Source organism: Corvus moneduloides, chromosome 4 (genome assembly GCF_009650955.1).
Source record: "Corvus moneduloides isolate bCorMon1 chromosome 4, bCorMon1.pri, whole genome shotgun sequence".
NCBI lineage: Eukaryota > Metazoa > Chordata > Aves > Passeriformes > Corvidae > Corvus > Corvus moneduloides.
This window is the reverse complement of record NC_045479.1, coordinates 65,483,732-65,495,779: the sequence shown is the minus strand read 5'-3', so window position 1 is coordinate 65,495,779 and position 12,048 is coordinate 65,483,732. Positions and strand designations below refer to the sequence as shown.

At 38.3% G+C, this 12,048-nt stretch overlaps 1 protein-coding gene across 1 annotated transcript in view; it reads left to right on the top strand.

Annotated features, from left to right (window-relative positions):
- Nucleotides 1–12,048, top strand: part of PCLO (piccolo presynaptic cytomatrix protein) — a 327,932-nt gene that overhangs the window by 200,803 nt on the left and 115,081 nt on the right. The window contains 1 exon segment of the mRNA XM_032107596.1: nucleotides 823–904. Coding sequence (XP_031963487.1) covers nucleotides 823–904 — 82 coding nt within the window.

The following is a 12,048-nucleotide window of genomic DNA, read 5'->3' as shown; positions in this document are numbered from 1 at the left end:
CCTAAAGACCAAAACTGCAGGCAAAGGGGCGCTGTAATGGCTGTGAGGGGAGTATTGCAACCAACACTCTGCAGAAGCATTTTGGTATGGGCTTGGGACAATCATCCCTGGCAGGTGGGTCAGTTCCTGCAGCTTGGCCCTTCGTATGCCCAAACCATGGGGCAGGTGGGGTCTTTTCAAAAGGAAAATTGGCTCTTTAGAGTCTGTCGTAGGGTGCATTGCTCTCAGCTTTGACAAGGTCTAGGATCCATCCAGGTAAATGTTGTGCATTTTCATACAGAATGTAGTCCTGCAGGTTTTAGTTTGGGTCTTTCTGATGTTATCTCTCCCCATATCTTCCAAATGGCTTTTGGAATTTGAAGACAAGAGGTACATTGAACCATGTGATTTTGCTGAAACTAAAGCTGCAACTCATGGATGGTAACACATTAACATTTTGTTTAGGTGCCTAAGAAAAGAATTTTATAAAAAATAGAGGAATTATGTTTCATTTCATTCTTATCTTAATCATTGCTTGAATAGAGGGTTAAGGTTAAAAGAAACTACAGAAGAGAGGGAGCACCTTCTAGTCATTAGGAAAAATCAGAACTAAAGCTATGTTCAAAATTAATCTGGAGTTATGGAAGCAAATATTCATTACCCCGCAGAAGGAATTTGCAGTTTGACCAATGTCTTCAAACTTGGGGAATTTTTTGAATTATGAAGTTGTGATATTTCCCTGGATGAAATAAGTTTGTTAGTTTGTTTCTGTTTCACCTGTCTGAAATTATTGACGCAATAGTTGGTTTATCTTTTTATGACATGCATATTTGTGTTCCTTAGATAAATGGGAAGCCCCTGCAATACATTTTTCCTCATACAAGGCTCAAACTACTGAGAGACCCAAAGGACCACACAGTCTCAGGTAAAAAACTCTCTACCAGACATGATAATTAATTTGATTAGCATGAATTATACAAAAATTTTTCAGTATTAAAAATAGTTCCTGTGTCTGTGCAGCAGGAAATTCAGTGGTCATTTTAAATCTTGCTCATTGGCTATAACAGAAAGCAGCAGTGCATAAAAAAGGTCACGACATCTGTTCAAGATATATAAGCTATACTGACGTTAAAAAGAGAGGAAAGTCTGTTGTGTTATCCATATGAACAATCTGTTTTGCTGTTGCCTTTTATGTAACTCTATATTCTCTGCATGAGTTCTTATAAAATAAGCTTGTGTAGGTGTTCAACATGTACAGAAATGAGGATTTTATTCTTTCTGTCCTGGAACTCTACCCCCCCACAGAGGGGGTTAGCAGAACAATCAGATCCCATTTTTCTGTGATATCTTCATATGGAGACATTTATCACAGGACTTCAGATTTATTCTCTTTTTCCCTAACACTGACACAAATGTTCATGTAAGTCAGAGTCTGCTTGCCAAGGAGATGAAAGTGGCAGAGGTGATATTCATTCACCTCCCAGGCTGAGAGCTGGAACACTGTGTGATATTTTCGTGTATCAAACTGTAAAAGGCTGCCAGTTACAGCACCTGGCACAGGTAAGGACTGTCTGTCTGAGCTTTTGGAATTGCACTCTTTCTAACATCTAATATTGATATGGAACTCAAAGTTATTTTAATACACTGTTTTTGTTCTTTCAGAGGTAGATGCTTTCAGCAGTTTTGTCGTGAAACCATCAGACTTTCTTTTAACTTGCTTAAGAAATTCTAACAGTGTGTGTCAAATTCTGTTTCTGCACAGAAGTAATTACCAACTGCCAACCCTGGTGTTCCCTCAAGCATTAAGTAGAAAGTGGCATGAACTTACTTAAATTGTTAAATACTGTTTTCACAGGGTTTCTGGCAGTAAAGTCTTGATAATTTCCATCCTCGGTATCCACCTCATATTTAGGGTGTTAAATGAATGTTCTGTATGTATTATGAGGTATTTTCTTGTTAGTCAGTGTAACACCCACTGATGATTTCAGGCTGCAGAAAGACCCCTCCACCCACACAGCACAGTCTGAAAGAAGCTGCCAGCTCTGCTATGTGTCAGCCTGTGCTGCTCCAGGCCCTCCCTGTCCACAGGAACTCCTTGGCATCCTTGTAGCGATCTTTGCCCTGCAGGCTGATGAGTAATGCTGTGATCCAAGCTGCTCTCTTACTCAAAAATAAGTGGAATTGTAACCACACAACTGTAAAGCTCATGATTTAGTGTTCCTATGTAAAGTTACTTACCCTCACACAGTGGGAAATGCCTATTCCAAACTCTCAACTACCTCTCATGCTGGCAATCACAGCTACACATTGTGTATCAGGGAAAACGCCTTGTGAGCAGTGATGGGCAAAAGGCATCTCATTTACTAATGCCCTGCACAAATGAGGTCACACAGGATCAAAAATTTACTCAGGGTCCTGCTAAGGTTATGTAGCCCACACTGGGATTGCTCACTGCTATAGCTATATAATACTGTGCTTAAATTCTCATTGCAGAAAGCAAGCTTGGCTCTGTCTACAAACTGCAGTCATACTTTTGATACATGCTTGGAGACCTGCACAGACATATTTCTGTATGATGTACGCATAGATTTCTCTACAAATACTTACAGGCTTAAATGCAAATTGTACAGAAAAGAGCCAAAGGTAGAATAGGGTAGCCCTGAAACAGAATTGGTTGTAGTTTTCATTCCTTATACATCTTTGAAGTACCATAACTCCTTGACTATGTACCTCCCTTCCTTCCCTTCTCTCATGTGTCTGAATGATTTAAGTACATGAAAACTCTCTTGAATTGTGCAGTGCTTTATGCTTAGCCTTCAGCTTTCCAAATGACCTCTCCCAGAGATACACACAAGGCTTTAAAAAAATTAATTTTGATTTAACATTATCTGCAAACTAATAGTAAGCATCTATGTTAATTAACCAGACAATAACTATTAACCAGAGGAAGACATAGAAGTCTATTATGCAGCAAAAGTTACTTTAAATTTTGGTAAATTAAGCAATAAATACTTTTATACCATCACAGCTATCTCACTACAAGAGTTTTGGATATTCATCAAGATTCCATGTTTGATTGCTGCATTGTCTGGTTTCTTTCTCTTTGTTTTTATTTCTTCCCTTTGTCTCTTTCTGCTCTCCCTTTCTCTCTGCCCTTCTTTCTTACGGAAAGTACCAAAATGAGGTGTTGACTCATTTTTTTGGCCTTTATACTTGTTGCATAAACACAGGAAAAGCGTATGTTAAAAACCACAACCATCAGTAAAGCTCACGTGGGGAGTCAGATCTTTCCAAGAGAACAGACAGTTACTGTTAAAATCACCCTTTCAGTAGCATCTTCAGCTGAACTTTTGTGTTGCTGGATTCTTTTAAACCAGCTGGCCTGTGGTCCTGGGTGACCACAACAGCATATGCACCATCTACTGTCTCCTATTTCCTCACAGGGTGTACAAAACATCCTGTCTTGGCTGTGCACAAAAGCCTCTCCTATGTGATCATTCCTGCACATGCAAGAGTTTCTTCTGATGTTTTAAATTACCTATGTGCAGTTTAGTGAGTTCTGCAGCAGGAGATGCCTGGGAAGGTGCCTGAGACTGACAGGTTCTCCTCTCAGGGAATGAATGAACATATCTTCAGAATACAATTAGTGTATCTGATCTGGAGTGTGCACAGCAAGAGTTACGTAGGGAACTGTCCCAAACTGTACACAATTCCCACTTGGAGAATTCCTGTAACTGTTGACCAGCTGCTTTGCTGGGAAACTGGCCAGTGCTTCAGCCCATTATCTCATCTCACTGGAGTTCTTGGGCCAGCCTGGCATTTAGTGATTCGGTGTGCTGGGTCAGCCCAGATAACCAAATCTACCACAGCAGCTGTTACTGTAGGACAAACTTGAATTTCATCCTAATAGCACCATTATAATTTGAATTCCACAGGTCTCATGACAATCTTACCACAGTAGAAATTACTGCCTGTTATGAATCCAAAAATTGTCACACTCTAAATATCAATAATAAGAGTAGTCCCAAATATTTTAAAATTCAGACTTTTTCACTACATATTATGTGCACATGCATTTGCTTTATTTGCTTTCCTGGTTAATGAAAGCTGACTCTGAGGTACAGATGCCTTTGATGCCTCTTACATAACCTGGCATAATTTTGCACACAGAAGCATATAATGTGAATTTTGGCATGTGAATGAGGTGTTTAAGGATTGAGGAACAGAGCCAGAATTGTGATGGCAAGAGAATAACAGTGTTGAATGAAAAATAAATGTATACTTGCTCACTGGCCTCTCTCTTGAAGGTTCTTGTTTCTTTATCATACACCATAATCTAGAGCACACAGATCTACTTTTCAAGATACACAGTGTCCCCTCCTCAGACAATGCTGGGAGGTGTGAAGAAATTTCCAAGAATTTACTCTTCAAGAACTGATTAATAATTTGCAAAAAAAAAAAAAAAATAAAAGAATTGGCATCATGGTTATGCTGAGGTTCCAAAGCAATGACAGCAGCGATCAGTGAATGATAATACAGCAGTGTTTAACACTCCAGAAACTCATTGTTTTCACTGAGAGTTCCTTGTTCCTTTTGGATCCTTTAGCAGAGCAGCATAAGTGCTGTTTTATACTGCCAGAATTTTCTCTTCTGTTTTTTATCACATCATTGTTATATTTGAAAAAGTGAATTGAGGATATGGCTATTGAAGGTAATGAAAGCACTGGCAATACCTTTGGAAATGTTGCAAAGATAACTTTCATTGTGTTATTCCTGATCAGGAAGCTGTTTAGACACTCGCGGGGGAAATCCAACAAGGGAGACACATCTTAGTACATCTGTAGGTACAATGAGTGAACTTAGTCAAAGGTAATTTTTACTCCTTTACCTCACATAGGCTGAGTCAGAAGTAATTTTTCCTTTTTGAAAGGAGGCATGTACTGTGTTTCCAGGAAAAAAAAAAAAATGTACCTTTGAGCAGCCAGACTGTCCGTGAACATCCTCTTCAATTCTGGTGAAAAAAAAAAAAAAAAAGAAAAAAAGAAAGAGGCAGAGAAACAATTCAGAAAAATCTGCAAACTGTGTAGTGGAGTAAAGAAATGAATTAGATGATGGGCAGAAGACTGCATCCCTAATCTCCACATCAGCAGTGATGTCAGTGAAACTGCAAGGAGAATGACAGGGTAGCTGTAATGCTGTACACACGTCAGACATGCCTCATGCTCTCCGTAAGGATTGCTAATTCCTGCAAACAACACTACACTTCTGCAGTGTGCCAGCTCATGCACAGATAGAGAGGAAGGGAATTTAGAGAGTTTTCCTGTATCAAGACCTCACTGCTGTAGTTAGTCTCTAAATAAACAACCCTATATATTTAGGATTATTCACCTGCAAGTTCAGCAAAATTAGTTCTTACAGCAAAATACTAAAGTGCAATGAATATGTGATTACTATTCAATTAAAACCATGTTAAATATAGTCACAGCCTGTGTTCAGTGTGAGAAGTCAGAGAGTGAGAACTGGAATCCACCTCCTGTCCTCATATTCTTAGAGGATTACTTATCCTACTTCTTTCATTTAATGTTGTGAAGAACTGAGATAATACTTTGCACAAAAAAGCAATACCCTCCTCTAGCATTCCCTTGTCACTGGGGAAGGACTTAATCCCTAATTAATGGCCTTCATTCCCTCAAACACTCACTCCTTAGCAGAGACATGGCACAGAAGTTAAAACCCATAAACAGAAAGGGACTGAGCTGTTACAGTCAGGGTACATCAGAGATTTTCCTGGGAAGTCACACAGTAGTAAATGAGGATAGGACTGGAAATAAAAGGAAAGAGAGATGCCTGGTTTTGTCTTAACATCAATTTTAGAAAGAACTCAGTACCACTGAACTCTCTAAATAAAACCAAACAAAAAACCAAACAAATTCTTTTGTGTGTTAGAAACATTTTGTAGAGATACAGACCATATATTCCATATTTATATTTCTTGTCTCCAAATTATTTTAATTTGGAAACCACTAGTGTGTGTATTTAAAATATTTTCCATGAAATCTTTTTGGCAACTCAGTTGTTTATGCATTTTTCAGTATATGAACATTTGTTGAAGATGTTGAGTGGAGGTAATTGAGAGAGGGCAATATGTCTGCTGGCTATAAAGGTGCAATTTGCTTTCATAGCTGTCATGCAGAAAAGGCTGCAGAAACAGATCACTGCAATGCTGAATGTTAGAGTTCAGTCAGGCCCCCGGACTTCCATGGAGGTTCAGCTGTCAGTCAGTGGCATCTATCGAGCCACTGGTGTCTATCAGTAAACACAGATGAAACTCAGTGCCTGCAAGGGATTTTATAGATTTAAAGCTACAGTCTACCACAGATGACAGCACAGGTTCTGATGTGACAGGTCATCCAAAAAGAAGAGACCTTTATCTTATTTTCAAGTAGGTGTAATAAATGCTTCAAGATGCAAACTCATAAAACACTTCATAATCCTTCAGGATGATAATCAGTGAATCAGATCATCAGCATGAAACAGATTTGCAGCTGATATAAATCAATTCTGTGCTATTAAAACAACTGCAATATATCTGAATTTCATCAGCTCATGATTTGACTTCATGTGTGTTTTATGCCTTAATTACCAATGGCCAAGAAATGCAATAGCTGTACAATCATGTTTCTAGGAAACAACTTCATTTAAGCTAATTTTTTTAGAAGCACCAAAACAATTCTCCTGAGGACAATCTTGAAAATATTGTACCTATATAGACAACCAGCCTCTGATATGGATCGTGATATTATGTATTCCCGAGAATTGCATAAGAATAACAATGCACATAAAAATTTAGGCTGGATTTTATTATATACATTATTTTTCCTGCTGTTTTTCAAGTTCCTGTGTTAACTTGGTTTTGTTTGCTTTTTCATGTTTCCTTTATCTCTGTTCTCCAGACTTTAGAGATTGCTTTATCACAACTACAATATCTAAATATATAGCTTGCATTTCTTCATGGTAGTTTTAACTCTGACCAGTCCAAGAGAAGTCATTGATGTTTTTTTTCTGTGTTTGAGCCTTCTGTTCCATACAGACAATGGAACAGGGTGTAAAATTGTTCCAGCAGATAGGGGCCTACCAGCACCCAGCATATGTCTGGTCTAGATAAGGCTGGAGGAGGAATGACGAGATAATGTCTAGTAAATGAACGCAGGAGAAAGGTATGTTCTGTCTCCATTCACAGCCAAATAGTATTGAAAGGCTTCATATTGTTTGATTTGATGGATATGTTCTCATTGCTATAACATGGTACATTGGCACATTACAAAATCTTTTGTACCTAATGTCTCAGTTTAATGCTTTCTCCGTGTGCATTCTCTACCATTGGACCTCCCTGCCCAAAAAAAGATCACCTTTGTGCTTCCTTGCCATAATTCGCCATTCTGGTTTTGTTCTGGTTTGGGGGATTTTTTATATTATTAAAAAGTGATGAAAAACATATTTGGACAAGTCTGTGCATTGGCTCCTGGATCTGAAACACAACACATAATCTCTATTTTGAGATTTAAGCATATCTCCCATTTCAAACTACTCAGAGATAGGTGTTGTAGCCCTGCATTTAAGCCCATTTCATTTTTTCCCATTTTACTTCTGTATAGTTTCAACTTCAAAGCACACAATATTCCAAGGTGTTAAAATGACCATGGGTTTACAGAAATAGTGAGTTTCAGCTACCATCTTGAAGGGTATGCTTTTAGGCTCTTAGAAATTGAAATCAGTAGCATTTTTTTAATATCTTTCTTAAAAGTTTGGTCACCTAAAAGTCTATTAAATATTCATAGAGCTCTATTTCTAACTGTGACAAAAGCAAGATTGCTGCTGACGCTCATACTTACAGTTTCCTAGGCCAATTCACACAAACACGTGTGATTACTGAAAATCTGTTGTACATTCTAGTTGCTTCTTTTCTGTCCTTGCTCATATAATTCGACAGACAAATGGTTTCATACTTTCAAATATAAGCCCAGAGGAAATATTTGCTTGAGTTAACACATGAACAATGTTTGCAGAGCTTCTGGGTCACATGGCAGCATTCTCCTGCATGTGTTGAAGTTGTTGCTGCTGCATAGGACCTATATGATGACTAAACATAATCAATCCTTGCCTTTGCTGCTGGAATGCTATTTACTTTCATGAGCAAAAACACCCCTGGAAAATTAATTTTCACTTTTGTGTAAAATCAGGACCACCAACACCAGCAAAAGCCTGCTGGGCCTTGAGTTGTTCAGTTTTCCTCTGCTCTTTTTTTCTTTCTTTCCTTTAACCTTTACCTTATGTAAGGGTTATCAGCGTTTATTTGGAAGGGCAAGTCTAGTAATTGCTTTGATGCTGAAATAGTTCCAGGAAGTCTAGGCTGTTCATACTCTAATGGCTATAATGGAGCTGCTCAGCAAAGCAGTGAAAAGATGGTAAGAATCCATGATCTTCCCTGTGACCTGAGAGCAACAGCAACAGATTGGCAACAGTCTGATCTTTATTATCTCCATAAGGGAAAAAAAAGACTAAACTGTAATTGCAGAGCTCAGGTTATAGCCAGCATATTCCAGCAAAGTAAATTACAGTCTTTCTGCTTGTTGCTACTGTGACACAATGAAGTATAAAAGGAGATAGGATTTCATAGTGTCTGAGACACATCAAGCTACAGAAGTTCAGAATAAATAAATCTAAAGGAACAGAAAGTACCTCATGGTGGAAATAAGGAGAAAAGAGTGACGAATTTTGAAAACACATTTACAGTGATGCTTGCCAGGTCACCAATGACAGAATTTAGTAGTGTCAGGTTGTTGGTTACTGATCATATATAATTTTTATATGTGTATATATGTGTAAAATATATATGTATATGTATACATATAATGAATATACTTCACTGAAACAGGGTGTGGTGTGTAGAAGGGTATGAAATGACAAGTGAAATGTCCCTTTGAAAGTCACAGAGTTGGTTAATTGCTAAAAATCAGAAAAGACCATTCAATATTTTTCCTTCAAGTATGGATTTCTCACAAAAATAACTCTGCAGTTACTAAGCACTTGAAATCTTTGCTAGAATAGAATAGAATAGAATGCAATACAAAATACAGTATTTCAGACAGAAGGTACCTACAAAAATCTTACAGTCCAGCTACTGACCAATTCAGGGTGGAACAAAAATAAAAGCATGCAGTTGAAGGCACAGTTCAAAAGCCTCTTAAACCCTGACAGGCTTTGACCACCTTTCAAGGAAGCCTGTTCCAGTCTTTGACCACCTTCTCAGTCTAAACCTCCCCTGGTACAGCTTTGAATTATTCCCACAAGTTCTATTACTGGATACCAGGGAAAGAATGCAGCAGTTCCTTCGCCACTTTCCCGCCTCGGGAAGCTGTAGAGAGCAGTGAGGTTGCCTCTCACAGCCTTTTCTCCAAACCTGACAAACCCAAAGTCCTCAGACACTCCTCACAGGACATTCCTTCCAGCCCTTTCACCAGCATTGTTGCCCTCCTTTGGACACATTCAAGGACCTTGACAATCCTTCTCAAATCGTGGGGCCCAGACCTGTACGTGGTACTCAAGGTGAGGCTGCTCCAATGCTGAACACAGCAGGACAATCACCTTTTTTGACTGGCTGGTGATGCTGCATTTGATGCCACCCAGGACAGGGTTTGTCCCCTTAGCTGACACTGCTGACTCACATCAAACTGCTGCTGACCAGCACCCCCAGATCCCTCTCTGATTTACAGACATTGCTCTACCCACTTATACTTGTGCCCAGTGTCATAGGTACAGGATCCAGCATTTCCACCTGTTAAATTTCATCCATTAATCATAGCCCAATGATCCAATCTGCCCAGATTCCTCTGAAAGGCCTTTTGTTAATCAAGAGAGTCAACAGCACTTCCCAGTTTTTGTCATGTGCAAATGTGCTAATGGTGCATTCAACTCCTGCATCCAGACTTTTGACACACATTGAACAAACCTGGCCCTAGAACTGATCCCTGAGGAGCACTGCTGGTGTCCGGTCCCCAACCAGATGTCATTCCATTCACTACAACCCTTTCAGCTCTGCCCTTCAGCCAGTTCTTCCCCAAGAACAGTGTGAACCCACTCTTCCCACAGCTGGACAGCTCATCCATAAGGATGCTGTGAGAGCCAGCATCAAAAGGCGTAGTAAAATCCAGAAAAACTGCATCCAGCACCTTCCTGTCAGCCACTGGGCAGGTGACCTAAAGCTTCAAAGTCTGATTGTTCATATGTTCAGCTGTATAAATCAGTGGCATACAAGCTAACTGTAGTGATTTAGTATCAATTTTTTTGTTTGTTTATCAAATTATAAAAGCAATTTAGTTGCATTATCAACCTTGTCAAAGTTTAGCATTATATTATTTATTATATCTTTTAATATATATATTTTGGTTTGGGGGGGGTGAGGTTTTGGGGTTTTTTTTTTAGCTTAGCATGCTCCATCTTAAAGCTTTAGTTAAGACTAGATGGCAGAGTAGGATCACAGCCTTGGGAGATCAGTAAAAACAGTTTTAATTAATTACCAGTCTTCTCACTTTGAAGCACCCTAAAAAGGATTGCATCTTAGATGTGTAAAATTCTCTTTGAAGAGATGTTTTCCTGAAGATATTTTCCATGGAAATCAATACTCATAATTCAGAAAGGTGCCCTCTCTTATTCAAATCACAGTGATTTGCTTTCTGATGGTTAACTGGTCCTGTGTCTTGTAAAGAAAACAGTAGTTCATTAATCTGAAAACTTAATGAGAAAGATGAATGTCTGGTTATATCAAAATAGCCTGAGAGATGGAAATTAAGACTCAAAAACTGAAAAAAAAAAATCCAACAAAAACAAGGGGAAAAGAGATCTGAGAAAACATATGAAGGGTATTTTTAAACTATCTGCATTCAAGGTTATAAACTGGGCAATGTCATTCCAAACAGAAGTAGTAAGCTCAATATTTTCAATAGATAAAGTATAAATAGGCTTGAAATTCCATCTTCACATGAGAAAACACAGCAAGACCCAAGCAATATTACTTTGTCAGCCAGAACAGAGCACTTAGAGCTCATTGGGTGAAAAGTAGCTCATTCATTCTGACTACCAGGAATGAATGTTCTGTAGTTAACCTTAATTTAAATTTAAATTGTGATTTAAATATTTTTCTAGTAGTGTTTTTCCAGCAAACACACATATACACGCACACACCAATTCCTGTGATTGTCCCTTAGCAAGCATACCTCTGCTTAATACATTATGTCAGTCATACATTTGGCTCTAAAACCTGCAAGCATAAAACTAAAAGCCCTTTCAAAGTGTCTAGGAATAAAATTCTTCATATATTAGCATGGAAAATATTTTATTAGCAGTAATACGGAAAAAAACCCTGCAAAAACTAAACAAATATGTCAGCCAAGGTTTTCTGTTCCCTAGCATAGGTATCCATGTGAATGCCTCTGAAATCAAGTGTAGATTCATTTATGTGGCAAACTACTTCTCTGCCATTCTGTCACAAATAGGCTATGAGAGGTAGAGATTCTAGTACTGTGTATCATGATAAAACCCTGACTCCAAGGAGTTCCTCCCCTCTGATGAAAAGCAGCCAGTCCTACAGATATATTAAAAATTCCATGTGTTGACTGTGTGAGTTAAGAGTAAGATACTGTGTCCTTGTTTGTGTGTGCTGTATACTAAAAATAGTTTGTTGGATTTACTGAACTTAATAGTTCCCAGTTGTGAGCTTCAGATCTGTAAAAATATTAATGACTCTTTCCATACTGCTTGGTCAGAAGTTCTCTGTGCAGAGCAGCCCACGTGAATTTCTAAGTCCTCAGAATGGACTTATGTTTAAATGCTTTTATAGGTGTACACATTCACTTTATGCAATGAGGTACTTACTTTTTAAAAACTGTGTTTTCTAATTTTTTTAAAAGACATTTAGACTCATCCATAGTATGGGGGTTTTGCTTTCCCTACCATGTTATGAAAAATAAACTTTACCAGTAGAAAATTTCAAATTTGCAGTGAAATAAGGTA